The sequence below is a fragment of the Panicum hallii genome, chromosome 8 (genome assembly GCF_002211085.1).
Source record: "Panicum hallii strain FIL2 chromosome 8, PHallii_v3.1, whole genome shotgun sequence".
In the NCBI taxonomy this organism is placed as follows: domain Eukaryota; kingdom Viridiplantae; phylum Streptophyta; class Magnoliopsida; order Poales; family Poaceae; genus Panicum; species Panicum hallii.
In genome coordinates, this window is record NC_038049.1 from 39,967,199 (window position 1) to 39,990,117 (window position 22,919).

Below are 22,919 nucleotides of genomic sequence, written 5' to 3' on the forward strand. Positions count from 1 at the left end.
AGGGGGAGGGGAGAGGGGCGGCGGCGGCACAGGGAGGATGGGGAAGGGAGAGGGGCGGCGGAGGGGCGGGCGGAGGGGCCGGCGGAGGGGTGGCGGAGGGGAGAGTGGCGGCATCAAGCCCAAGCGAGGCGGCGCACAGGCCGGAGGAGGAGGAGAGGGGCGGCGGAGGGGGCGGCGGAGGGGCCGGCGTAGGGGCGGCGGAGGGCGGGCGGAGGGGCAGGCGAAGGGGCCGGCGGCTGGGGGCTAGGGCCTTGGGCGGCGGAGGGGGTGGCGGAGGGGCGGCGGAGGGGCCGGCGTAGGGGCAGCGGAGGGCGGGCGGAGGGGCCGGCGGAGGGGCTAGCGGCTGGGGGCTGGGGCCTTGGGCGGCTGGGCGCTGGGAGCCTGGGAAGCGAAACCCTAATTTCGTGTATATATAAGGGTACTCGGGCCCACATGTCAGCGGGTATTCGGGTTTACGGGTTCGGGTATCATTTTTTTCATACCCATTAGAAAATATCCGTGGGTTTAGAGTTGCACCCGCGCCCGTACCCGCGAGCACAGATCCAGACCCGTATCCGCGCCCACCGGGTACAGTATCCGCTGGTACGCGGGTATTTCCTACCCGTTGCCATCCCTATATCCAGCCCCCGAGCCTGAGAGCTAGATGAGTCGCATAGGATATGCTAGTAGTCGGTGACGCCAGCCCCCGAGCCTAGGTATTGGCCAAGTTGCCTTGAATCTTGAACTATCGATGAAGCTAACTAGTTGGAGTCAATTCCGACGTGCCTAGCAACACGGTCCAGTTCAGGTCCCCTACAAGGTAAACATAAAAGTATGTTATAACTGATATACATGATATCATGTTGGGAGCAAATCCTAGCATTATAAAATGCATGTAAATTTTTTCGCATTGTACTCTTGCTGGATCGCATAATAACGCCGGGTAGGTAGCCTGTTACGGTAAGCACCTGATCCGTGATTACCGTAAATCGTTGCGCAGGGAGCTTGGCTGTGTGCATGATAGAAGAATCGAGGTGTCATGATAAGCTTACGCTACCCGGGTATTGTAGCAATCGTTGAGACGAAACTAAAGCAGTCGGCGCTGCGCGAAAAAAGAGAGCGCTCGTGGAGCACACTTATAGAGTGTAACCCGATCGCCCATGTTGCAGGGTGGACCGTGCAGGCAATCGGGAACAGGCATGACATGGCTTGTGAAGAGAATGCGCATTGCGCAAAAAGTATTCGAGCCTGTGAAGAACAAGTCGGAAAAGGTATAAGTGACTTAGCTTCGTGGACGATTGTTGATGAGCCGCAGCGGCCGTCAGTAGAGCCGTGACGGTTTGTTGATAAAGCCGACTAGTCGGAGTCGATTCCAACTAGTTGTTGATGATGTGAAGCCATCTCCGGAGTAGTTTTCTTGCCGAAACAAGTAGTCGGAGTAGTCGAGTCACACCCACTAGTGGATGGTTGTTGATGAAACCGCAGCAGTCGTTGATGGAGCCACGATGATTTGTTGAAGAAGCCAACTAGTTGGATTTGATTTCGACCAGTTGTTGGCCGTGCAGAACTAGTCACCAAGTAGTTTAAGGCTCGTTAATGTCTAGTTTCAAGTCGAGATGAATAGTTGAAGTAGTTGTTGGTAGTCGTTGGCGACGCAGATTTGTCAAAGTAGTCGTAGCCGGTGATAGCAGCGCGTCTGTGCTGCGGCGCTAGCTGAAATCGAGTCGGATCGTCAGGGTGGGTGGCGATGGCGTATTGTCGTTGTGGCATGGGCTGAATTTGAGTCGATCATGAGTAGGATCCGGGTTGGATCTAGGCTCGTCCTCACGGTTTCTGATTAGATTGGAAAATCAAACTCCGCCTCGATCATCGATGAGATCATCAATGTCGCGGTAGGATGCTGTAGCAGATGCTATCAGCTTCCCGGTTTCAGCGAGGTAGTAGTTGAAGCCACCACCTCGTCGGCGATGCAGACTCAGAAGCCGAAGGTGAACGCCGACGAGGTGGCTGACTCTTCGTTGGAATCCGAGTCATAGTCGAGAACAGGGGGCCCCCGATGCACGGTGGCTCCCTCATCTCAAATCTTGAAGAGGCGATCCAAGTCCTCCTCCAAGTCGAGGAGGGACTTGGATCGCGAAGCCTTCTCAGATCAGTTTGAATCCAATCCGAGTAGTTCTGGTGCAGTACGACTTGAAGTCGCGTCGAAAATGGACATCTTTTCGATCTGCCTGGGTGGATCTAGAAGCAGCAACTCGTCGAGATTGTCGATGATGGAATCAAGGTTGCAGCGTCGAGTTGCTGCAGGGGCCTCTGGCTTCTTGGAATCGACTAGGTGGCTGATGAAGCCACCCAAGCGTTGGCGATGCAGATCCAAGAGCCGAAGATAAAGGTTGTGCCCTCATCGAGCACGTTGCTGGTGAAGCTAAGAGATGCCATCGAGTTCTCCAGTGGATGCTCGATGAAGACCCCTACCTGGCGCGCCAGCTGTCGGTGTTTTACCGCCACACCCACCGAGGGATACCCCCAAGGTGGTAAGTTTGTAGGTAGGGTGTCATCGAGATCGGGAACTCGAAGGTGCAAAGGAACGCAAGATTTTAGATAGGTTCAAGCCGCCGAGAGCGTAATACCCTACATCCTGTGTGGTTTGTATTGGCTTTGATGATGATCAGGAGATCTCCTGTGTGATTTCCTGGATGATTCCTTGGAGGGGGTGTTGTCCGCCCTTATATAGTCTGGGAGGATAGATTTACATGGGAGTCCTACTCGGGTACAAGCCTAGAAGTTCTACCCGAGTACTTCTCAGATAGTTTCCTACCCTGTCCGACTAGTCTAACTACTATACGAGTAATTCTACTGCATTACGAATAGTTACAACAGATGTAGGGCGTGGGCCATGTCCCATCCCGTATCCTAGGAGAAGTATACCACGTGTGCAGTCCCGTGCACCTGGGTCTGACGCCAGGTGGGTGTGTAACTACTGGGGGTGCACCCAGATACGCGTTACCAAAAGACCGGATATTGTGGTAAATCTTACCATGTGCACGGAATGTGTAAACACCAGCATTCCGCATGTTCGTGGTCATATGGACAAGGTGACAGTACATGTAAGTGAAAGAAAAATTCCCATTGAAAAACCTAATGTTGGCACGAAAGTGCCTTGCATTGGGATCCGAACTTGTCCACAATCTCATTAGGGCTGGGGTTGTGTCAGGTGTGGAAAGATGTATCTTCCAACTACGGCAACAAAACCCCGGTGGTTCTGGCTCAAACTTCTTTGCTTAAACGGGGACATTTGAGTCTCTGATGGAACATTTGCATAAATCGCAGCATAAGGATCTGGAATCTCTATCACATTAGGGTCATCATCACCAATATCGACCTCATCATCTTCGTCAGCATCGTCTTCTGTAGAATAAACCATTTGGATTTTCATGTTAAATGGGGATTACGATATTGAGTAACACGTACAAACATATGCTTCGCGCTTACCTTGTCCTGCAAATAGGTACCCCCTCATCTTCTTCTTCATCATCCTCAAATATGATATCCTCATCACCATCTGCGATATAATTAGACTCACGATCACACTCACCATTTTTTTAGTACAAAGGGGTGGTGGAATTCAAGAGTCCATAAAACTTACCATCCTCCACCATGCCTGGCTGCATCTCGTCAACCACATCATGTGTATTATTTGTTGAGCCGGCATAATGAGCATATGTTTTAGAGGGGTTGTTGGCATACGGTCTTTATCAGTAACATTGGATATGCGACAATGTGTTGGAGTTGGAAAATAACTCTATCAGAAATGGGTTTTACCAGCATTAGTTACAGGCGATTCCTTTGTCGGCTGTGGATCACACCTTGTTTCTTCATGAGATCTATCCATAATCTGTCCAATTGTTGTCTCAAACTGTTTAGTTCACAAAGAACGAAGTTTACCCTTCAAGCTAGGGGTATCATGTGGGGAACACCTTTTTCTTCCAACGAGGATCGGCGGATTAGCTTCATGATGGGGGTCCTCTAGGGTTGCGTGAATGTAAACAAGTGTGCTGTTTACAACTGGGATCTCCCAGTCATGTGCGCTTAGTGGCTTATCAAGGGCTGTAGGAAAAATGAGTTCAGACTCAAAGTGTGGGTTCTCCATTGCGATAGAGTCAGGGTGCAATGTATCGGACCTAATACCTTTAATTCTTCGTCAAGATGCTCTTTTTATTTCACTAACTTTCTGCTTTTTCTCCTCGGCAAACATAGTCTTGTTAGGCTCTTTGTGTGCATGATATGCATCTCGACGACGCTTATTAATTATATCCCTCTGCTCGGTAGTCATTGCTGCCCTTCACGCTCAAGCCCTCTCGCGACGGAGTTCATTAGGATCAACCACTTGATTTTCAACTAGTGCATGAAATTCTAAAATGATAACAATAATTTAACTTATTTGTCCCCGGTCATACACAAACACATCTGTATAGCGAGTTAAATGTACCTGCGTTGTGCTGAGCGATACTTTCTCCACAACACGATTCCCGAGGTTATCCGTTCCAAATATTGTCTCCTGATAATAGACATTATAAAGTGTGATGAGATACATGTCATGCATGGAACCAAAACAACAACCCATCGCATACTATAGTGAACATTGACTAACTGTACCTGCCTCATCAGGTTTTGAAAGGACCTCAAGATGCCTGGGGGGGGGTGAATAGGCTAATCTAAAACTTAAAACACTTTGAACACCGTCAGTAACACAGATGTCCGGATATTTCGGATATATGTTCGGAGAGTCCGAGTATGAAACAATCTACACAAGAACAAAGATACTGATGCTATAATTTAGATCAAATAAATTTAGAAGAGCTAGTGGTACCTTTGAAGTGTTTCTCACCAGTTGTCTTGCTCTAGAGACTTGTATAATAGTAGATCGACCACAAACCCTAACATGTTAGTCTCACGAGCAAATAACCAATAGTTCAAAGTAAAGTGACACGGAGAGGCAAGGATTTGTTTCCCGGAGTTCACTCCCAAAGGAGCTACGTCTTTGTTGAGGAAGAGTTCAAGAGACGGTACTCAAGAACCCTTATGCTCTTACCTAGGGGCAAGACGTCGACACTCAAGCCCAAGGTCACCTACTATGAAATCCTCCGAGAAGATGGCGAGTACAAACTTCTTGTGGAGCTCACAATGTGGCTGAGCAATCACAAGCACGCCTAGCTGTCTAGGAGCACTTAGCTCCAAGAGTAACAAACTTCAATCACTGGCTTGACAAGGATCTAGTGCTCAAGAGATTTGAATGGCAGCTCATAAGCACCAATCTCTCCTCTTGCAATACTCACACTTGAATCCCTAATGGAAATCACTCAAAGATGGAAGGAGGGGTGTGTGATGGCTCTTTCAAGGTGTTTCAACTGTGCAGCATGAAAAATGGGCAAGAGAGCTGACTTTTGAGGGTAGGGGGTATTTATACCCCCACTCCAAAAACTAGCCGTTGGAGCAAGAGGTGCCCGAAAACTCTGGGCATATGTTTGGATACTCCGGACACTGGGGTCCGGACACTCCGGACACAGAGAAATTTACTGACGGGGAACAGTTACGCAGAGACTCCGGTTATATATCCAGATACTCCGGACTTTGTGTCCGGACATTCCGGACCCGGAGTCTCCAGACTCACTAGGGACACTCTCAAGAATATCATTTCAAATTGGTTTTTTGGCTCACAAGTATTTGTATGGGTTCTCTTGAGCACTAATTCTAAGTCAAAACCTGCAGATCAAAGTTTCTCTTTATAGTACGGGGTTCCTATACTAAAAAATAAAACAAAAGTCCACTCTTCGAGTAAATTTCAACCACCGCTTTTTCATTTCCTTTTGAGAGGTCGTACTTCACCATATGTTTTGCTTTCTCAACTTCAGCACCTGCACACATGCTAGATGTGTTTTATCATCTAAAACCAAAATCCACTAAGGGGTCTAGATATCTTTTTGGTTTTTTTCCACATCTGATATAAGTCAAATCGGCAATCTCGGGGATGACCTGAGATCCACCTGCACATAAGAGAATGAACTGCGTTTGGATTCCACGACCACTTACGCGCAACATGGAACAAAAACAACAACAGATCAGTAACTGATCAGCACATCACGTACCTGACTCATTAGGTGTTATGCCACTATTTGCAAAATTCAATTCTCCAAGCCCGGGAATGTCCCGAGCACCAACTGCACAAAACAAAACAAGATCATTTCTTAAATCGCAATTTTTGATAATGGGTTGATCTACTTCAGTGAATGAAGTCGCTGATTGTTACGGAATGGTTAGTTTATAGGGATGTCATCATCCGTTGAAGCCACAATAGAATAGAACAGTTGAGCTCACATACAAAACCTAAAAGTTTATGATTTATTATGCACACTGTAGGTGCGTACCTATCTCATTGGGTGTTAAGTCACCTGCAAATATCAATTCTCCAGGCCCGGGGATGTCCTGAGTGACACTTGCACAAAACACAAATGAGCGCAACGTGCAAGTTCAACAACCTCTGATACCCAATAATCATAAAAAAATCCGTTCCACCCTACTGTTTCAACAAACAACTTAACGGCACCGATCATAAGTACCTAAAAGTGGCATCACGTTGTTCTCTTCTTTCCTCGGAGCCCCAAGCTCATCTGCGCCCCGCGTGACCCCTGAATATGTGCACTTTATTATTGTTGTGGACTACAAGCATGAAAGCAATAAACAGGATAAAATGTTGCTACTAAGCTGTACCTGGTTAGTAAGATTCATTGCGATGCAGCCAGTCGGCATCCTCTTCAGCTGTGTTCAGATCTGCAGCGAACACGCGGACGGTGAGAGATCCAATGCAATATGGAGTAACACAAAAATCACAACAAATGTAGAGAGTGGTTCCAGGACACCATACCTGTTAAAGGATCAACATCCGAACCGCCGGCACGAACATTCTCAACGCCTGCAGATTGAGCTTTCCTCCTCTTGTACGATTCTCTAGGCTTCCTGTTCAGCTCAGCCCTCTTCTCATCAGACATATTTGAGACACGCTGCTTTTTAACCTGATCTATCTTTTGTTCCGCAGACATCCCTGCAAATGGGTCCCTCTCTCGCTGCCTTTTTGCCTCCTTTGGATCTGTCGCTTGTGGACTCGGGACATGAGGTTCTTGGTTACCTAATTCACATTTATAATTCACGTTTAGTATATGTAGCAAACAGATTGTCTGGAGAAGGTTGAACAGTAGCAGGAGGCCTCACCTAATCCAATTGTGTTTGATACTTCTCTGAAGGGCGATCGTCTAGATTTACCCATACCTCCTAAAATCCACAGAACCACCTTTACAAATTTACAATGCCCATGTGTTGCTACGGGAGTTAAAAAAACTTCTAACGAGATAAGAGGTGCATATAAAGTATAGTATTTTGAGTTCATCAGCTATTACAATCCCCCAATATGCTGTTTTGAACCAATACAGAAGAATCAACTTTGAATCAATTAAAAGAAAAGGCACATGAAAAAAGTTTTAAAAGATCTAATTTTTGAACTTATATAGACTTATTAAGATTCCATTACTGAACTTGCCAATTGAACCAAGAGGTTCTGCTCATTAATGATCCAACGGTCTGGAATCCATGCTCATTGATCAAGGCATATATCAAAAAGCTCGTTTTCTAAAACTCCATGCATCCCTTTCCAAAATCACCATGCCTTCGTAATAAAAAATCACCATGCCTATGAACATGCATTGTACCTTGTGGGAATGGCAATCGGCAGTCCGGCACCTCCGAACAGGACGCAAACAAAATGAATTCAACAGTGTCAGGGGATGCGGCTAATCAAACTTGTGATAAAACCAGAAACAATCTCAAGAGCTACTATATGGTTCCGGAAACCGAGCCCACTTAAACACCTAGGAGGAGACAAACATACAAGTCACAAACAATGAGAAGGACATAGTAGAAAAAATAAACCAACAATGGTCTTCAATAAATTTATTTACATTAGCTAGGTTCTTATTTCCCAGGATGATGACTATCGCTAGATCTGAAAAAAAGGCATGGGCATGACCCATTTATTGATCACTAAATTTAGAAAGGGAATTGGTAATGCATTGCAAAGTAAGAGAGATGGGAGTATCCTTATCACCTTTTCATATTACAGTAGTAGCAGTTTAATGAGACTAACTACCATGCTGTTCGATCATTTCAGTAACATAATAAAACCTTCATTCTCTTCCACTTATTTCAGACAGTGATAGACTGATACTTTTGATCACATTTTCTACTGACATGCATAATATCATGGAAGATGCAAATAACAAGGCATACGTAGGTTATCAAACTTGATAGATAACTCCACACTTTTACTTTCAGATCTCACTTCACTCACCAATCAAAGCTTAAAAGAGTAATTTCTGAAAATCACTCACATTGTAATAGCCAAATTAGTTAAACAGCCAAGAACATCACCTCATGGTGAGTGAAGTTAGTGAGCAGCAATATACATAAACAACCTGTATATTCTGCTTCTGAATTCAGTGTTACAGAAATATAGATTCATCTCCTTAATTTGATTGGCCCCAGTAATCAAAGTGCAGCGCACTCCCATAGCACAACACCTGACGCCTAATATTATGTTCTAGAAACCTAATATAAATTCTCAATAAAGGATGACTATCCACTACTAATTACATATTGCAGCCACCACATAGGTCCATTCCATTCTACATGCATTTTATCAAATATCTTTAGCTATACTGTTTTCTAACTATATATCAAAAGATCTAACTATGAGTAGACCTAGAAACAGAACTATAGCTAGCCAATAGCACAATAATAACATAAGCTCAGATTTTTTTTTCTATTGAACACATTAATCGAGAAAAGTACAGAACTACAAGTCTTGCAGGCATTAACCAATGAGGTTCCCCCTCCTCTGTTCCTCCATTGCACTACTGAAAACCAGAATAGCTCAATGGTCTAACAAAGTCACGTATAAACACATAATTAATCTAGCAAAATTACCAGGAGATTCAAATTTACAATGCAGCAGCAAGTATAATCAATGTTTGACCTAATTAGGCTTGATTCGATCCAGCTCGCCTTCACGCGCGGTCTATCCCTGGATGCTGCACCACGAGTCGAATTTGGGCAATTAATCTTTTTTTTGCTGGGCAACGGTATGGTGTATGGGCTGATAGGAGCAATCCTTACCTAACTCTGTCAGCAGAGATATGAAGCTGCTCAGGTACCTGCTTTTACTAAACATGTTCATAAATATGCAATATTGTGTATGAAATATAATTAAGAACCTTAATATTTTCCACGTTTGAGTATTCTTGTCAACATCTCTATCTTCTCGATAATATTAGATCTGTGCATTTAATTTTCTTTGTCTACAATTTGTCTGCGTACAGCTTTGGCAGAAGCTGAACTGGAGGTATGATTAATATACACCATTATAGTTCCTCAAATATGTAGGAAAATTGCTTAATTGTTCTGATTCTATAACTATGAAATGCTCAATAGTTCTGATTCTATCCCTATGCACCAAAGCTGCACTAAAGGTATGATTAGAATACACCACTATAATTGGTCAAATATGTAGCATAATAGTTCTGATTTTATCAATATAAGCATGCATAATCACAGCATTGAAGCTTCGCATAGCTCTCTGTTCTAGTTCTAGACAATTGATTAATAGCGGCAATGTGAAATCTAAAATATCAAGGGCTTGGTTATTTTGATAGGGATAGGGGGAATTCGGATGACGCCGTCAGCATGCCTAGACAGATCGACTGAGGGATAAACAGCAGGGAGTAGGATCGGCGTTTTTAGGATTGCTGCTCACCTCCCTCAGGGTCCGGACGTTCTTTCTGCTTAGTCTGGTCGGGGTGCAGACTGACGGTGTCTAGGGCGGCGTGGAGGTTTTTTCTTGGTGTCGTCACGGTGCATCCCACGTCGTCTAGTCAGCAGGAGGCAGGATCGTTGCCTAGACACTATTTTAGGAATTCACTTCTCACCTCCCTTAGTCTGAAGACAATCTTCCTCCTTGATCTCACCGGCCTGCAGGCCGACGACGTATATGGCAGCGGCATACATGTTTCTCCTTGGTGCTGTCAGGGTGCAGCCGACGGCGTCTAGGGTAGCACCTCGTGGTGTTCTTCTATAGTTTGTCCTAAAACACAACCGGGGATGATGCATCGAGGAACGGCATAAGAGCGACGATGCATTGATGGAGATGATTAGGATCTAGTTGCTCACCTCGATGCAGGCGATCTTTTTGCAGATGGCCGCGAGGTCTGCAGATCCTAGTCGGGAGGGGAGGGGAGGCACGCAAAGGCCATGACGTCAAGCGCGGTGGAGGGGGAGAGCTCGGAAAGGGAGGGGAGGCATGGGAGGGTGACGTGGGATTGTGGGAATCACACGGGAGGGGCGAGAGGCACGGGAGAGCGACGTAGGAATTGCACGGGAGGGGTGTGATTGCACAGGAGGGGAGTGGTCGCACAGCAGACTGGCGAAGGTGGGAGGGGTGAGGATCGCACCGAAAAATCATCCCCTAATTAGTCTTTTTAGTATGTATATATATATAATGGGTGATCGGGAAAATAGTCTCTTAAAAAAAAACTCTCGTCTCCTCTTCAAGTTCGCCCTGGTGGATGCCCTGGTGCCAAAAGCACCTAGATGGCAAAGCGGCGAGGTTTTCCACTGCAGGGTCAATTGCGGATGGTGTTGTTACACCGTGTGTCGGTGTGTTACTCCCTCTATTATGAAAGTATAGGGTATCCTTAGTTTGGATTTATAAATATTACTTCCTCCGTACATAAAAGAATGCAACTCTCATTTCTCGAGAAGTCAAACAATTTCAAATTTGATCAAATTTATATAAAATATTATTAATATTTATATTATAAAATAAGTATTATTAGATTAATTATGTAATATATCTTCATACTAAATCTATTTGTAAACATAAATGTTAGTGATTTTTTATATAAATTTAATCAAAACTCTAAATTGTGTGACTCCTCGAGAAGCGAGAATTGCATTCTTTTGTGGATGGAGGGAGTAACATATACCACATTAAATGAGTAAAATATTTGACCAAGTTTGTAGGGGATAATACTAACGTATACCACGTTAAAAAAGTAAAATATCAAACTTTTTATTTTATAATGAATCTAATTATGAAATTTTTACTGCAATGCCGTAAATATTACTTTTCTTTTCTACAAACTTGATCAATTTTTCAAATTTCAGATAGTCGGACCTAGGACAGACTCGTGATGCCTTATACTTCAAAATGAAGGCGTTAAGCAAAGCTCCAAAAGCACCACTGCTAGTGCTGCCTAACAGAGCACTCAACCAGCAGTCCAGCACAAAAGAAACTTCTACTATAGAAGAAACCTTTTGCCTGTCAACGCTCATGATCATTGAACAACACCAAGCATACCAACAGTAACATTCTTGTCTTGCGAGCATTCTTGGCACGTGGCTGGGCAATCGGATGGTGTCGACTCTAACCGAGCGCATGCCCGTGGATCAAGATCATGCTTGCACGCCTCAGGAACCTCTGACTATTTTCTTTTTTCTTATTTTCCTTTCTTGAACTTTGAGGTTCTAGGCTGTGAACTGTGGTTCATGGTGTAGGAACTTGTGAATTGTGATTTATGGTTTAGAAACTTGTACTTCTTCTTCTACCTCTTAATAAAATACGTGCTCAGGCACGGTCACTAAAAGATAATGAAAATAGGTGCGTACATAAGGTGATCTGTTGATAGCGGCGAGTCATAGTAGTAGGTGGAGTGTCGTCCTTCAGGATGTATACTAAATTAATGTACGTAAATATTGAAGAATAATTTACATCAAGTTATTTAAACATCAGCACCACACAGCCTCGATCCAAAAAGATTCGCCCAACAAACTGTGTTAACCTGCGTCCCATGCATGCCCACAATTAATATGAAATATGAAACACGTGCTCGGTTTTTTTTTTTTGCCGTTCTCCCTGACATACAGCGATCATGCGCGACGACGGATTACATTCAGAGTTGTATGCTGTCATGGTGTAGACGAGGCGTTAGTGTGTGTATATATATGTATATCCATGTGATAGATGCTCCTTATATCTTATGCCCTTATTGTCAACGCAGACAGCTAGACAATAAATATATAGGCCATGGATACTAGCTATCTACTGCATATATAGGAATACATAGCAGAGCAAACAAGACAAGTAGCCATGGGTAGCTGGAGCGGCCTCCGTGCGGCGGTCGTGGCCGTCGTCTTCGTCCTCTCGGCCATCCATGGTAGTACTGCCGGCAGCTGCCGCCGCCGCCGTCGAGCATACCTTCGTTGTAAGCATGGCACTCTTCCATGGCTCTGTTAAACCTCCAGCACTGATTCTTCCTGCATATATATTATTGTGAATTGGTTCAGAATTTGAGCATATCTATCGTTGTAAGCAAGGCAATTCTGGCATCTATCTATCTATGTATCTATCTATCTAGCTAGCTATATATATGAAAAATCCATTCTATATGCAGGTGAGCCGGGTGAACATGACGCACTTGTGCAAAGGAGACGCTGGTGACAGTGGTGACGGGCAGCTCCCGGGGCCAGCGATAGAGGTCACGGAGGGAGACTCGGTGGCCGTTCAGGTCATCAACATGTCACCCTACAACGTAACAATTCATTGGTAATGGATGGACCAAGCATACATGCATATTTATTAATGGAACATATGCGTTTCCTTTCTATTATTGCTGGAACGACGACACGCAGTTTTCCAGTGTGTCCGGAAAAGAAAAAGAAAGTTGGGTCATCTTGCATTGTCCAATAAAAGAAAAAATGAAGTTGGTTTCCTGTTGCATTCGAAATAGGGAATTTTTTTCTGGATCCTTTCTTATTTTCATGTCTTCTGGCGTAGGCATGGAGTGAAGCAGAGGCTGAACTGTTGGGCTGATGGGGTGCCAATGATCACGCAGTGCCCCATCCAGCCAGGTCACAACTTCACCTACCGGTTCAACGTCGTCGGGCAGGAAGGCACCCTGTGGTGGCATGCTCATGTCTCCTGCCTCCAGGCAAGTGTCCACGGCCCCTTGATCATCATCAGGCCAAGGCAGGGGGCCAGCTCGTATCCCTTCCCAAAGCCCCACATGGAGGTCCCGATCGTCATAGGTAAGTGAATTATTATTCAGCATTTTGTTGCCACGCTAAGATACGAACACAAAGTGTAGCCAGATTGTAAGTTTGAATAGGGAGAACGTCCATCTTGCTCCATGAAATTATGGGCATGCATGACTGTTTGATATACTAAGGTTGTCACCGTTTGCCGTAAAAATTTGCCCTTGAATACGCTTAGGTGTTCAAAATCTTTGCCACACTTTATCAAGACTAAGAAAATCTTGGCACACAACTATTGCGGCAACCAAGCACCTTCGTAAACTGGTCAAACTTGCCTAAATTTAGGTGTGGCAAACTATGACAAGTTGTGCCTACAAAGTACAAACTAACCTGTTGTGTTGTGATCTTGGCAATGGCAGGAGAGTGGTGGGAGACAGACCTCGTACAGGTGGCCAGGAACTTGACACACGGTTTCTTTGGTTTCAACCCCAGTGCAGCCACACTCAACGGCAAGCTTGGAGATCTCTACAACTGCTCCGGTAATCACATCGGTTCTTGGATGCATTGCGCCACATATTGAAAATGGTCTCGCATCGTCTCTAATTAAATGGGGGTACGTTGCTTCTTCATGTCAACTTTGAAGGGGCCATGGAAGAAAGCTTCGTGCTGGATGTGGAGCGTGGCAAGACCTACCTGCTGCGGCTCATCAATGCAGCCCTTATGTCTGAGTACTACCTCAAGATAGCCGGGCATAAGTTCACGGTGGTTTCCGCTGATGCAAACTACGTCAACCCGTACACCACGGACATCATCGTAATCGCGCCCGGTGAGACAGTGGACGCCCTGCTGGTCGCCGATGCACCTCCAGGGAGGTACTACATGGTTGCCCTGGCCAACCAGCCATCCATAGCCAACCCACCGGTTCCAAAGACCATCACAAGAGGAACCAGCAATGACCCCGACAATGGCGTCGCGGGTCATGGCTCAAGAAGCTGTGATGAGGGGGATGAAGAAGCTGCATCAAATAATACCGATGTGCCTTCTGCGCCTGAGATGCCTAGCCTTCACGACATGGCGCCCTCCTACTACTTCCATGGAAACCTGACCAGCAGCCGGAGAAGTCAGCAGCATCGGCGGTCGGTGCCTGCGCATGTTGATGAGCGTCTGATCGTCCCTCTATCTGTGGGCTCCGTGTGCCGACATGGCCAGTCGTCCTGCAAGAGGAGCGGGTGCATTGAGTCCATCATCGTGGTGACCATGAACAATGTATCTTTCCAGATCCCGGATGCAGCAACGGTGCCACTTCTGGAGGCTCACTACCACGGTTGTGACGGGAAGGCTGCCGGCATGGAGCTGTACACGCTGCCGGACAGGCCGCCGATGCCTTTCAACTTCACCGACGCACCTTCATCCCGTTTGGACTTTGGACCCATAGAGGCACGGCCTGAGCCGACGGAGAAGGCGATGACGGCACGGCGCTTCCGACATGTTTGTTGTCGCGCAGGGGCATGGCAACTATGATGCGGTAAGGGATGTGGCCCAATACAACCTTGTGGATCCGCCGGTGAGGAACACAGTACTCGTCCCCAGACTTGGGTGGGCCATTGTCAGGTTCGTCACCGATAATCCAGGTTCGTACCGTACCTAGGGGAATAATAAACTGGTCATCACGATTTCTGTAAACAGCTCGCTACTCCAGTAGTATGCTCATTAGAAAAAAAAAAGAACATAAACTCAGGACTTCAAAAACGTATACTTGTATCTGCACACTGTTCAGTAGTTCAGTAGCGAAGTAGTTAATTACACAATCAGATCTAATGCTTTTGTTCCGTATGTTGTGCAGGAGTGTGGTACCTACACTGCCACTATGAGTTCCATGTAGCGGCGGTGTTCATTGTAGAGGACGGGCCAACAGTTAACTCAACTCTTCCTCCACCTCCCTGTAGATCTTCCAAAGTGTGGCGGCCATGACAATATCCTGATGACAAATGAAGTACACCCTCCGGCAAAAAATAGTGATGTTCCCTACGTTAATGTAGCATAAGAACAATATTGTCGGTTCAATTCCAGTTCGGTCACTTCGGTTAAGACCGAAACCGAACCCGAATTACCCAAAACCGAATTCATCGGTCTCTATAAATTAAAATGGCCGATCGGTCCCAACTTTTTAGTAACTGAAATTCGGAGAAACCAAAGAACCGATCGGTTCGTTCGGTCTAACCAAATGCCCAGCCTGATATATGGTATAGCCCTTCATGGAATTAACCCCATGATTTTGGTGGGGGTGACATTATTTTTATACTTCCACTAGCATGTGCCTATGAGGAACGAAATAGAAATGGGCCTATCCATGTCATTCCTCAAACCAAACAAGTGTGCTAAGAGTTTGGATCAATGGATCGTCACTATACCATTCCTCAAACCAGCACTTACAAGAAATAATTACCTTCAAACGTCAGCGCTAATAGAAATATTTCCAACAATCATGGAATGAACAAGGAAATGTTGAAACAACCAAAGAAAATCCAGAACTTAGGGATTTCTCAATTTGACAGTCTAGTATGCTACAATGCTGGTATATCAAGTTTGTTTAGAAGCCCAATATGACATTGCACGTTCACTATTAGATAGCAGAGTGGAACTAAGAAGAAAAGTGATTGACAAAAGTTTTTTAATGTATTTCAGACAGAGATCAAATTTAAACCCAAGGATCCCAAGAAAAGTTGCCAAACTTCACCGTTTGTCCAATGTACAATCATTGTGTAGCCATCACACCAATAATAAAGCCTTTGTCCCAAGGAAGTTGGGGCAGACAAAAGCCAACCAAACAAGAGCCAAATAGAAGTCAGGTGAAGGAGAAGGGCATGGTTTTTAAGACATTACAGTGATGTCATGTGGGGCATCCAGTACCGACGCCGTCAGCATGTCCAGGAGCAGCCACCGCCAGCGCCGGGTGGCTAGGCGTGGAATTAGGCAGGCAGGCATGCAGATAGACATGCAAGGATTGCTAGAATTAAGGAGTTTGTTTCCTTTTGTTAGCAGGCCACGGGCCTATAGAAATCATGTAATCGGCACTCTGGGATTTTAAGCAATGAACACCTATCTCCTACCTCTCTCTCTGCTCTTAATCTCACCTCCTTCACCATTGAGCAGTTAGGCAAAAACCCTAGCGCTCCTACCCGCCGAGACTACGAGCTACGTAGTCAAGGTCCCGCCGTCTTGGGCGTTGAGGTCCTTGACAACCTGGTATCAGCTTCCAGGCGTTCCTCGTCTACCACGCCACCGTCAAATCCCACCCCGCCGCTGCCGCCTTCCCCATCCCTCCACTCCATGGCCGAGCCTACCTTGGCGGAGCTTGCTGCCATGATCCAGCAGCTCATCACGAACGTGGAGTCGCTGCAGTCCAAGGTTGATGGGCTCCAACAGGAGCGCACCGATGCGTCGTCGTCAGGTCCCCGCGTGCTGGTCACCGGTGAGCACCACAACGATTGTCCACCTCGGTTTCAGAAGATGGATTTCCCCAAGTTCGACGGCAAGTCCGATCCTCTCGCATTCATCAACAGATGCGAGTCCTTCTTCCATCAACAACGGATCGCCGAGGAAGAGAAGGTGTGGATGGCGTCGTACAATCTTGAAGGAGGTGCCCAGCTGTGGTACATGCAAGTCCAGCGCGACGAGGGCACGCCGCCATGGCGCCGCTTCACTGAGTTGCTCAACCTCCGCTTCGGTCCGCCCCTGCGATCTAATCCGCTGGGCAAGCTGATGGCGTGCAAGCGCACGGCGTCCGTCGTCGACTTCCAGGAGCGATTCGAGGCGCTCCTTCCCCGGGCCGGCTACCTTTCGGAGGCACAGAAGGTGCAGATCTTCACCGCGGGGCTCCAGCCACCCCTCAGCCTCGACGTGGAGATCCATAACCCGCAGTCTCTCGCCATCGCCATGAGTCTCGCCCGCAAGTTGGAGATGCGCGACCAGTGCGCGCTCGCCGTCGCGCCGCCGGCTCGTCCGCAGCAGAAGGGCATTCTGCCGGCGCCTGCACCTCGCTTTGCGTTTACCGCGCCCGCGCCACCGACCGCACCCCAGCCAGCGCCGGTCCTGGTGGAAGGGCGCCAAGTCAAGCGCCTGTCGCAGGCAGAGATGGAGGAACGCCGCCGCCTCAGCCTCTGCTTCAACTGCAACGAGAGATTCGGCAGGGGCCACAATCGGGTGTGCCAGCGCATCTTCCTCCTCGACCTGGCGCCGGACGACGACGACGACCCGGCCTCCGACACCGCGGACGCCACGCCGGCCGAACCCCAGATATCGCTCCATGCGATCGCTGGCGTGCGCACGAGCGAGACGATGCAGATGCATCTCTGGCTCGGTGGCGTCTCCCTCCTCGCCCTGCTCAACTCCGGCTCCACCCACAACTTCATCGCCGAGGAGGCGGCCGCCCGCGTCACGCTGCCGTCCCCCACCCTCGACAAGATGCGCGTCACGGTGGCCAATGGCGAGCGCGTTCCGTGCCGTGGCGTGTACCGCACCGTGCCCTTCCACATCGACCAGGAGGCATTCTCGGCGGATTTCTTCGCCCTGCCGCTCGCGGGCTACGACATCGTCTTGGGCACGCAGTGGCTTGCAACGCTGGGGCCGCTCCTGTGGGACTTCCGCACCCTCTCCATGACGTTCTGGCGTGGTGCTCGCCAGGTGTGCTGGTGCGGCGTAGCGGGTCCACCGGGCTCGGCACTGAAGTCCTGCAGCAGCCGCGACTTCCTCGACGCCATCGTCGCCGAGTTCGCCAGCATTTTCGCCGAGCCTTCCGGCATGCCTCCGCCCCGCGCTCGCGACCACGGCATCACCCTGCTACCTGGTTCCGCCACGGTAGCCGTTCGCCCGTACCTCTACCCGGCCGCGCACAAGGACGAGCTGGAACGTCAGTGCACCGCCATGCTCGCCCAAGGCATCATCCGTCGGAGCTGCTCTGTGTTCTCCTCGCCGGTCCTGTTGGTCCGCAAGCCAGACGGCTCCTAGCGTTTTTGCGTCGACTATCGCGCGCTGAACGCCATCACTGTCAAGGATGCGTTCCCGATCCCGGTGGTGGACGAACTCCTCGACGAGCTCCGTCGCGCTCGCTTCTTCACCAAGCTCGACTTGCGTTCAGGCTACCACCAGGTGCGGATGCGTGCGGAGGACATCGCCAAGACCGCTTTCCGCACCCACGAGGGCCTCTATGAGTTCCTGGTGATGCCGTTCGGCCTCTGCAACGCGCCGGCGATGTTCCAGGCACTCATGAACGATGTCCTCCGGCCGTACTTATGACGCTTCGTCCTCATCTTTTTCGACGACATCCTCGTCTACAGCGAGACGTGGGCCGATCATCTCCACCATGTGCGCACCGTCTTCACCACCCTGCACCAGCACCGGCTCTTCGTCAAGCGATCCAAATGCGCGTTCGGCGTCGAGTCGATCTCATACCTCGGCCACACCATCTCAGCTGCGGGAGTGGCCATGGATCCAGCCAAGGTGCAGGCGGTGGCCGAGTGGCCGCAGCCACGCTCGGCGCGAGCTGTTCGGGGGTTCCTTGGTCTTGGGGGTACTACCGCAAGTTCGTCAGGGAGTTTGGCGTGGTCGCCGCACCTCTGACGGCCCTCCTTCGCAAGGAAGGTTTCTCCTGGTCGCCGGAGGCAGCTTTAGCCTTTACGGCCCTCAAGACGGCGGTCACCACGGCGCCAGTACTCGCCTTACCGGATTTCACGCAGCCGTTCATTGTCGAGTGCGACGCCTCTACGTATGGCTTTGGGGCCGTCCTGCTCCAGAACCAGCATCCGGTGGCGTTCTTCAGCAGGCCCACCGCGCCCCGTCACCGTTCCCTGGCTGCATATGAACAGGAACTCATCGGCCTGGTGTTCGCTATTCGCCATTGGAGACCGTACCTCTGGGGGCGCCAATTTGTGGTAAGGACCGATCACTTCAGTCTCAAATTCCTTCTCGACCAGCGCTTGGCAACTATTCCGCAGCATCATTGGGTCGGCAAGTTACTGGGGTTCGACTTCACCGTGGAGTACAAGGCCGGCAGTACGAACTCGGTGGCGGACGCCCTCTCCCGCCGCGACACTGAGGAACCGGCGGTCATGGCCATCTCTGGTCCTCGCTTCGACTTCATCGATCGGCTACGTCAAGCTACATCGGCTGACCCGGCGCTCGTCGCGCTGCGCGAGGAGATCACGACGGGCGCTAGGGGGTCACCCTGGTCGCTCTCTGACGGCCTTGTCACCTTCAACGGCCGCCTCTACATCTCGTCGACGTCTCCGTTGCTCCAGGAGATCCTCGTCGCCATACACGACGACGGTCATGAGGGCGTTCAGCGCACGCTACATCGTCTACGCCGCGACTTCCACGCACCCTGCCTGCGCAAGACGGTGCAAGAGTACGTCCACGGTTGCGCCACATGCCAACGGTACAAGTCAGAACACTTGCACCCCGCCGGCCTGCTTCTTCCACTGCCGGTGCCCACGGCCGTGTGGACTGACGTCGGCCTCGACTTCGTGGAGGCGCTCCCTCGGGTGGGCGGGAAGTCCGTCATCCTCACTGTGGTGGATCGCTTCAGCAAGTACTGCCACTTCATGGCATTAGCGCACCCGTACACGGCGGAATCGGTGGCTCGGGTGTTCTTCGTCGAGATTGTGCGTCTCCATGGCGTTCCACAGTCCATGGTCTCCGACCGCGACCCCGTCTTCACCTCAGCATTCTGGCGGGAACTCATGCGCCTCACCGGGACGAAGCTGCACATGACGTCGGCGTTCCATCCCCAGTCGGATGGCCAAACGGAGGCTGCTAACAAGGTTATTGTTATGTACCTTCGTTGTCTCACAGGAGATAGGCCGCGACAGTGGCTCCGGTGGCTTCCGTGGGCGGAGTACATCTACAACACCGCCTACCAAACAGCGCTCCAGGAGACCCCATTCAAGATCGTGTACGGCCGCGACCCTCCTTCTATTCGATCCTACGAGCCAGGCGACACGAGGGTGGCGGCCGTGGCAAAGAGCATGGCGGAACGGGACGAGCTGCTCGCCGACGTCCGTTTTCGCTTGCAGCAGGCACAAGCTGTCTACAAGTCCTACTACGACAGACGCCATCGTGATGTTCAGTTTGCCGTCGGCGACTGGGTATGGCTTCGCCTTCGCCAACGAGCCGCGTCGTCCCTCCATTTACCGACCAGGGGCAAGCTCAAGCCACGCTTCTACGGGCCTTATCGCGTCTCCGAGGTCATCAACGAGGTCGCATACCGCCTTGAGCTGCCAGCACGCTCGCGGTTACACGATGTGTTCCATGTGGGCCTCCTGAAGAAGTTCGTCGGCACGCCGCCGCCTGCACCGCCGGCCCTTCCTCCGATCCACTACGGCGCAGCGGTCCCTGAGCCGGAACGCGTGACTCGCTCACGCCTCGTACACGGTGTTCGCCAGCTCCTCATCCACTGGAAGGGCGAGTCTCCTTCGTCGGCCACATGGGAGGACCTCGACGGCTTTGTCGAGCGCTACCCCGCATTTCAGCTCGAGGACGAGCTGCTCGTCGAGGGAGGGAGAGATGTCATGTGGGGCATCCAGTACCGACGCCGTCAGCACGTCCAGGAGCAGCCATCGCCAGTGCCGGGTGGCTAGGCGTGGAATTAGGCAGGCAGGCATGCAGATAGACATGCAAGGATTGCTAGAATTAAGGAGTTTGTTTCCTTTTGTTAGCAGGCCACGGGCCTATAGAAATCATGTAATCGGCACTCTGGGATTTTAAGCAATGAACACCTATCTCCTACCTCTCTCTCTGCTCTTAATCTCACCTCCTTCACCATTGAGCAGTTAGGCAAAAACCCTAGCGCTCCTACCCGCCGAGACTACGAGCTACGTAGTCGAGGTCCCGCCATCTTGGGCGTTGAGGTCCTTGACAAGTGAGGTGTGGCGACCCACCCCCTTCCAAGCACCCATGCACTTATAAGGCTAGCCAAGGCAACGCCTTACCAGCCTGATAAAGAGGCAAAATGCAGCAGGGGGAAGGGGGAAAGAGGAAAAAGATGAATAAACAGAACAGGCAGAGGAACGCAAATAAACATAATCAATCATGCAAGAAGGCAGAGGCAAACAAAGGATGCAACCACAATTCTGAAGAACCAAAAATTTCTGGTATGAGCTTGAAGTATGTGAAGAAACATGGACTGCAGAAACTATTTCGTGAATGTTTCACCAAGTAATAGTTCTATGACATCAAACATGGCAATGTAACTATCAGGAACTGCAAACAAAGACTAACCAAGGATTCCTTATTTCAATTCATTTTTAATTGACTCTCTACCTAGATATCTTCCATTTATAGATTCCTTGTTTAAATTCACTTTTAGTTGACTCTCAACCTTGGTATCTTCCATTATTTTACTAATAGTACACGAAAAACGTCAAACGGTATAACTTTATTGATTAAGAAACTGGTACATGTATATAAAAAAAATGGACAAATAGAGAAGCTAACCAAGGAGAAAGATGAGTGCAGACAAAATACCAATCGTTGAAGAATTACATAAACAATCTGTGGAAGTGCCATTCCATGGTAAATCCAAAAGGTCAAACATAACAACAGTTTTTTTTTTCAATTGTTAAGATTATCTAACACTAATCCAAAATCATTTGTTATATTTTGCCCCCTTCTTTTTAGGGGGAGAAAAGGTGCTACATGGAATCCACTTATGTGCTAGTATAATGAAATACTACCAACAACATTATGTTGACGACTCATTTATCATGTATCACTTTCACTTCCAATGTTGGTTGGTATCTAAATTGAGTTTGAACTTTTTGCACTCAGCTAACCACATCCAAACATAGGATTAAATCAACAAGGCAAAATCTTTCAGATTTTCAGCATACCTTTGACAGACAGGGCACTTCAGCTGGGAAAGCTTCCCATTGGCCCGGTAATTCTTCTTATCTGCTTCATTCTCATTCATCAGCTTCACCATCTTAAGAAAGGAGCTCTTCAGCGCCTTGGGGTCCACCCCCGTCTCTTCCACCTTCACCTGCTTCACGGCACGCGCCTCAGCCTTCTGCTGCTGCTGCTGGCGTCCAGAGGATTGCCCAGGCGCACCCCCATTGGCCTGATCCTCCCACTTCCGCTTCGGGACCGGCATGGGAAGCAGCCCAGCAGTGGGCAGAAGCGCAGGCATGGGCGGCGGAGCCCACCGCTCGAGGGGCGGGCGCAGCGGGACCAGCGGTGGCGGCGGCGGCGGTGGGGCCAAGAGGTGCGCCGGTATCGGCGGCGGCGGCTGGCGGAGCTGCGGCGGCGGCTCGTGCGGGAGCGCGAAGTAGGTGCGCACGGTGCCGTCGGAGAGCGCGACGGTGCGGCGGTCGAGGTCCTCCAGCCCGTACGGCGGCGGCGGCGGGATGGCGTTCATCACGGCCTCCACCGCGGCCGCGACGGGGGGCAGGGGCACGGGCGGCGGCGGCGGCAGCAGCAGCGGCGACGCGCCCCGGGGAGGCGGGTGCGCCTGCGGGTGCGGTGCGGGGAGCAGAGGGGACCGGCCGGCCTCCCCGTTGAGGCTCGGGGGAGGGTCCGGGGGCGCGGGCGCGGCACCACTGGTGGCGGCGGCGGCGGCGGCGGCGGCGTTGCCGGGGTGGGGGCGCTTGTTGGGGTTGTGGTCGGCAGCAGACGACGACGACGACGACGCCCTGGAGGAGGGGGCCTGCGGGTTGCGCGGCGCCGCCGCTGCCGCCGCGGGTGGAGGCATTGGCATGTGCTTCGGATTCGGGTTGGCGGCCTTCATGGCGGGACGAGTCCGGGAGGTGGAGATTGAC

General features: G+C 49.7%; 2 protein-coding genes, 1 long non-coding RNA gene and 1 pseudogene across 4 annotated transcripts; 1 reads left to right on the top strand and 3 right to left on the bottom strand.

Annotated features, from left to right (window-relative positions):
- Positions 1-3,144: 3,144 nt before the first annotated feature.
- LOC112902072 lies at positions 3,145-3,836 on the bottom strand. Of its 2 annotated transcripts, XR_003230477.1 has the most exons (4): positions 3,799-3,836; positions 3,623-3,641; positions 3,469-3,538; positions 3,145-3,384 (listed from the first exon to the last, which is right to left on the bottom strand). XR_003230477.1 is itself a non-coding variant. In XM_025970983.1 (3 exons), the coding sequence occupies exons 1-3, from the start codon at positions 3,695-3,697 to the stop codon at positions 3,170-3,172; spliced, it is 360 nt and encodes a 119-aa protein (XP_025826768.1). In that variant the 5' UTR covers positions 3,698-3,717; the 3' UTR covers positions 3,145-3,169. The 2 variants fall into 2 exon arrangements, 1 of the variants encoding a protein (XP_025826768.1); XM_025970983.1 differs by lacking the exon at positions 3,799-3,836 and having other exon boundaries at positions 3,623-3,717.
- Positions 3,837-6,440: 2,604 nt separating this feature from the next.
- On the bottom strand, positions 6,441-7,311 carry LOC112901953. The gene is made up of 5 exons (XR_003230447.1): positions 7,243-7,311; positions 6,899-7,159; positions 6,745-6,804; positions 6,594-6,662; positions 6,441-6,459 (listed from the first exon to the last, which is right to left on the bottom strand). It is a non-coding gene; the product is annotated as an uncharacterized LOC112901953 (long non-coding RNA).
- Positions 7,312-12,226: 4,915 nt separating this feature from the next.
- Positions 12,227-17,812, top strand: LOC112903818 (annotated as a pseudogene).
- A 3,543-nt stretch (positions 17,813-21,355) lies between these two features.
- LOC112903020 (formin-like protein 20) lies at positions 21,356-22,909 on the bottom strand. The gene has a single exon (XM_025972229.1). The coding sequence runs from the start codon at positions 22,886-22,888 to the stop codon at positions 21,956-21,958; it is 933 nt and encodes a 310-aa protein (XP_025828014.1). The 5' UTR covers positions 22,889-22,909; the 3' UTR covers positions 21,356-21,955.
- Between the last annotated feature and the right edge of the window lie 10 nt (positions 22,910-22,919).